We start from the raw sequence: 6,000 nt of genomic DNA, 5'->3' as shown, positions 1-6,000 counted from the left end.
CTAGCCTGCATTCCATTAGGCATGTGCAGTTCCAGAAGCATTTCAAGTAAATTTTAAAAGGGCTTCCTACAACCAATTAATATTACTATGAAAAACAAAGGCCCTCTGGAACAGATGCCTCGGATAATTCTGAGATCCAGTTACAGAACTTTTCCAACCGTACATCTATTGTCTAAACTTGGAACAAACATTTAATCCTTAGTGTCACTATAAAAAGACAATGACTATGGATTTAGTTGGCACTGACGGAGGTGAAGCAGCAGTGGCAACATGGTAAGACTTACTGAGACAATATTAGCAGTATTTTATCCTTATACAGTATTCTCTATCAATTTTTATATTGGTCAATAATTTACAACATACTTTATTAGGTGTAATACAGTGGTTCCCAAACTTTCTTGAGTCATGACGCCCTATCTTATCAGCTTTTTATTTACGGCACCCTTAGTCCAAATGGTTAGTATTCAGAAAATATTATTAAATTATGTAAATTGTACTAGACTGTCATCCAGTTCTTTAGTGGTGGACAGGTTTATGCTTCTGTTTGTCCACTTATTTTATGATCGGCAAAATCAGTGCTGGTGGCTACCAATCACATTAACCATATTTTTGATTTGGTCCTGGACCAGCAACCCATGGCACCCCAGGCTGTTGTAGCACCCAATTTGGGAACCACTGGCATAATGTTAAATGATATTATTTATATTAGTGACATATTGAAATGATTTTCATGTTAAGGTTTATCCTATTGTATTTTATCTTTTATATTAAATATTTATTTAGGATACCGATGAGCTCTAAAGACTGGAAGAAAAGTGGGGGGCTACACCAAAGCCTCTTATTTGCTACCCCAACAGGGCGTTATAGTGTATCCTAATTAGAAATGAGCAGTTCGGTTCTACTCTGGTCTTTTTGCCAATTTAGTGTAAGTTCAGATTTATTTTGTTGGCTATTCAAAACAGGTGAGATACGATAGCCAAAAACGTGGTGTTTTTCAGATCCGAACATAACCAAGTACAACCGAACTGCTCATCTCTAATCCTAATAGTGGTTCTTGGGTCAGCATCTCAGCCCTTAGGGTTAGACTTGCTATATGTTTAAATGAACTCGGGAATATGCAATATATCTTTATTGTGAAATGCTTGCAGCATGATGTTTTCCGCATATATTAAACACATGAGCTGATGAGCTTACATTCAAGTCTATACATACTATTTTTTTTAATACCAACCAAATGCAGAATACAATTAGTTATTTTCTGGATGTTGATCACAGTTCTTACCATGTTCTTGTATTATCTCAACTTTATTCATTCAATATTGAAAAAAATGATAAAAAATAAATAAAAAAAAGTTAGAATTCAGTGAAGTAAAATTGTAGTGCTTCAAGTTTTCCTGAAGGATTATTGGCTGCGATGTGTGGACATTCAGCAACTCTGCAAAATTGTCACTGGAAGCCAGAATTCTAGCTAGAGCATAGACACCTTCTGCCCCACTTTGTTTCTTGTATGTTCAATTGGACATTCTGACTGCTTTAACCCAAATGGCCGTGTGAATGGCCATTGGAGTTCACATAGGGATAAACAATCTCTTTTTAAATCCCTGGCTGAGTTGAATTTCTTCTGTGCACAGAGCACCACTCAGACTGAGGAGTAATGTGACCTGTTTGTCGCTATGTGTGTTCCCTTAGTCCATCACTAATAGGGCTTTATAACACTGATGCATTTGGCTGAATCACATTCCGCTCCATAACAGTCCAAGCATATCACTTGGGTCTATTGATCATCGGTGGCAGTGTGGCCCCGAAAAGTATAATTTCATAACACATTACACTGATAAGAAATTTGGTTTTCATTGGTATTAAAGTAAAAAACTCTTGCCAGGATAAAGGCTCTGATAGAAACTTGTCCTAGAGAAGAGGTCTGCAGTAATGTGATTGCGATCGCTCTCAGATGTTGTTATCCCCATAAGGACAAAAGGATTAATACCCTCCTCAAATAGCATTTACTATCAGGCCAAACTCCAGAGCTTGGTAAAAAGGGCCAAACCATAGTCCCTATTGGGAATAAAGGGGTCTGTGGTCTGCATTAGGCATTTGATAAATTGCAGTTTTACTAAAAGATGCCATGTGGATGTAGCCAATCCGTATGGATGTATCCCTAATAATGGACCCCATGGAGAGGTAACAAAAGTTGTACAGAATTTAGGGATCGTGTTTCTTGTGTGAAAATGATTGCTCTTTTCATTTGAGTACATTTGCTTCATTGGAACTAATTAGCAGTGTTGACAGATAAATAAATAAATTAATACATAAATTATAAATCGTTATGCTTTGGTCACATCGGCAAATACTCTCCGTCTGCCCATGCGTCCGAGTCGGTTGGTTATTGTTATTGCTCAGATCGACGCAGAACAAAATTGCATGCAGAGACATGAAATTTAGATGGGTGTTTCCAGGAGGTAACAGGGGCTAGACAGACGTGGGCATGTTGCGGTCAGCGCCTGCATCTGACGCAATTGCACTGACCTCGGCAGTCACGTAAAGGTGGAGAAATTGTCCCTGCCAAGGGTAGGAACAATCTCTGATGTTGTGACCGATGCGTCCAGTGGTGCATTTTAATACGCACAGTGGTTGATTAGCGCCACAGTTGGCGGGCACCTCAACAGGAAGCCCATTGGCTGCGGCATTAGCATAAAGATGCAGTCGCAGCTGTATAAAAAGACGCAGCCTCGGCTGAAAAGCGCGCACAGCTGAATCAGGCCCTAATTGTCTTTCCCAGTTTGATTCAAGTAGTTTTGCAAGCACAGTAAGCACAATATAATGTTCCGACTGCCATAAGATGTTACCTATAGAAGATGTTACCTATAATTATGACTTTCCTTGAGATGGGGCTAGGTGCATAGAGGGATTGTTTTTATAGATCTGAAATACGGCACATAATATGAACTGCATTCAGCTCACTTGTGTGTTGACAGGTTTTATAGAGCCCCGGAGCTCTAACCTGATATGCTGCGCAAATGCTTGTGTAATACCCCACAATGCAACCTGTTGATACATATTTAAATAACAAACAAAGAAAGCTAATTACAATGTAGTACATCTTGATCCCATATTTTGATCATTAGAACAACATGGACTAATTTGCCTGTTACACTATGTAGCCTTCAGTTCCAGCCCTCTCACTTGTCTCTGCAGTTACATGGGCACAAAATTAAAGGTGATTTTTAGATAAAGATACATCATTCAGCCGTGGTTACTGCAGTTAAAACAGACCATTATACACTGTACAAGGATAAATAGGTCACATTGGATGCTGTGCAATTATATAGTAATTCCTAGTCCTTTACTGGCTTTGATTTGCTGGGATGACAGTATTTGTACAATGAGACAGACAATTCTGCTCCTGAACACCAGATAGTTTTCTTTTCTAAATTGTGATTCTATTTACTATCACTTTAAAACGTAGAAAAGCTGGGCTGCTCATTGTAAATAATATCTGTTGGCATTTACTTTTCATTTATGAATTTTCCCATGGATAGTTGAAGAAACATATCATTGTTTATACCGTAGAAATCAAATTGAGCCAATAGGGATATTTTTTTTTGTATGATTTATAAATAATGTACAGTACGTTGTATTTTTTTTATATAAGGCATATAGAGTTTGTATTCTAGAGGTTAGCATAATAAGTGAGTTTAATACAAACTCATGTATCACTTCATTGGGTATAAATATTATGGCCCGTATTCAATTAGAGGCGTAAAGTGCTGGACTTTTCGCCTGCCTGACTTTCCGCCTCCTTCGCCTGTTTTAGAGGGGTAAACTTTTCGTGCGCGTCCCCGCTTTTTGCCCTATTCAATCGCTAAACACGCGAAAACAGAAAGCGGCGAATGCGGAACAGGCGGAAGGTACTGTCGGAGGTGGGGGAATCTGTCTGTACCCCCAAAAAAGATGCACTAACATAGGGAATCAATGTAGATGTGTACTAATAGTCCTAATAAAGTGTTAGGGGGTACTTAAGTTGTTTAATTTGCTTCTTATTAGTGTCTTTGTAAAAGTGGTGAAGAATGGCATAAAGCAGTATATTTTGGTGAAAATGAGTAGTTCAGTCAAATTTGGGGTACTTGAAAATTGGTGCTAGCATATTTTTATGTCTCTAAAGTGAGCTTTTAAAAAACGTAAAAAGCGCACCTGCGACATGCACATGCAATCCCAAAAACACCTGACCCATCCTTACAGACCCCCAAGAAGTCTATTTCACTACTTTTTATGCTTGTCCCCCCCACTTTTTACTTTTTCACCCCCAAAACGAAAGTACTTTTTCGGGTGTTCTGAGGTCATTTTTTAAATTGTTTTTGCTGATTTGTCCTTTGGGGGGCTGTCCCAAGGGTTCTGGGTGGTTTCCTCATGTTTGCACCCCAAAATAAAGATTTTGCACTTCTTTTGACCTGCTATTCATAGGCGAATCTTTTTCGCCTATTAAATTGCATTGAGTTTCCTTTTAGACGAATTCCGTCTGGAATTGAATTTGGAGATAAGTTCCGACCAGGCGAAAACTTTTTTGCCGATTATGGCTTTTCGCCTGTAATTGAATACGGCCCTATGTAGGAAAAAATTCTATCTATGAATTCACCGCCCATTTCTTGTCGAAAGCCTTCGCCATGCTACTCTATGTAACTAGGATGGCGTCAGTACATATTCTGCCACAATCCTTTCAGAATTACTATTTAGACATTTATACATATTTATTAGTCAATTCTAATCAGAACAAGGTAGTCTAATAACAATAATTATTTTATATACTGCATATATTTATTTTTATATATATATATATATTTTTTTCATATGTGGAAGTGGAAGCCCAAGTCAGGGCACCAAGGTTATCTGGTGAAGTTCTAACGCTTCATTTAACTCTGCCAGCCATTTTTACCGGGCAGAAGAGTTTCACCCAGCTGCTCCGGCGATATAGTCTTTAGTGCAATAAGCGGTAAAAGAAAATCGGTGTCATCACCGCATATTAATAAATAGGAGCCTATGACTGAATATTCTCCAGGTACTGTGTAAATGCGTAAACATCACATTACAGTTTAACCATTGTGGAAATCTAGGTACAATACAAACTAAGTTACATGGTACGACTAAAGTTGTATTATAGATGTTTTGTGCTTCTCAAATGACCTCCTATGTTTTCCGTCTGTTTCCTATTGTTCTATTATTTATTATGAGATATAGGTAAAATTAGGGATCAAATTAAGATTTTTCTATTTATTGAATATATAGCCTTGGACCTGCACTAGGTTGCTGCATTGTTCCAAATACCAAATCTGATTTTTATTCCTAGGAGATTTTCATTTCAGATGTATTTATTTATTTATTTATTTTATTTCTAACAGCCTTTCAGATAGATGGAAATGGATAAAATGCTGAAAGAATGAATAAAGTGTATTTGTATTAGTGTTATAAGGATGTGAAAAAGCTGATAATTGTTTTTTAATCCTCTAGAATGTTCAAGTAGTAATTATGCCAAATGAACTCTGCTGGGAGTTTGTTCTTTCTGAAGGGATTCTTCAATATTACAGGAACGTTGGAGTCATAGTAACATTTCTAATGCTTGGTAAATCTACTTTTAAAGGATTAGTCCACACAAAAGTGGCAGAGTGAAAATAATTACACGTTTAGCTCGAGCTGTTGGATACTAAGAAACAGTAATGACGTGTACAATGAGAGACCACACAAATTCTCTGAGCGGAGGCCGAGTTGTTTTAACTAGAACACTGGAATGTAACCGAGGGTGACATAAAAGTATTTCTCTATTTTTATATTCCAGTGAGTCCAGGGAGGGTTTATTGAGCTTGGCGACACATTGGAGTGAGCTGTGTATGCAGAAGGATTTTAGGGGCAATGATTCATGTGTCTGAAAATAGATGCTCTTCTGATAAACTGTCTGGAATGTACCACCTGAGCTAAGATATCAACGTGTCCCTGCAAAAATACAAGGCA

General features: G+C 37.8%; 1 protein-coding gene across 1 annotated transcript in view; it reads left to right on the top strand.

Annotated features, from left to right (window-relative positions):
• Positions 1-244: 244 nt before the first annotated feature.
• MYL10 (myosin light chain 10) overlaps positions 245-6,000 on the top strand; it is a 65,838-nt gene continuing 60,082 nt past the window's right edge. Inside the window, exon 1 of the mRNA XM_088453841.1 lies at positions 245-273. Within this exon, the coding sequence (XP_088309967.1) occupies positions 271-273 (3 nt within the window). The 5' untranslated portion in view covers positions 245-270. The remainder of the gene's footprint in view (positions 274-6,000) is intronic.

This window comes from Taudactylus pleione, unplaced genomic scaffold (assembly GCF_031769625.1).
Source record: "Taudactylus pleione unplaced genomic scaffold, aTauple2 ptg000040l, whole genome shotgun sequence".
NCBI classification, from domain to species: domain Eukaryota; kingdom Metazoa; phylum Chordata; class Amphibia; order Anura; family Myobatrachidae; genus Taudactylus; species Taudactylus pleione.
Note: the sequence above shows the minus strand (reverse complement) of the source record. Positions and strands in the feature narration are given on the sequence as shown.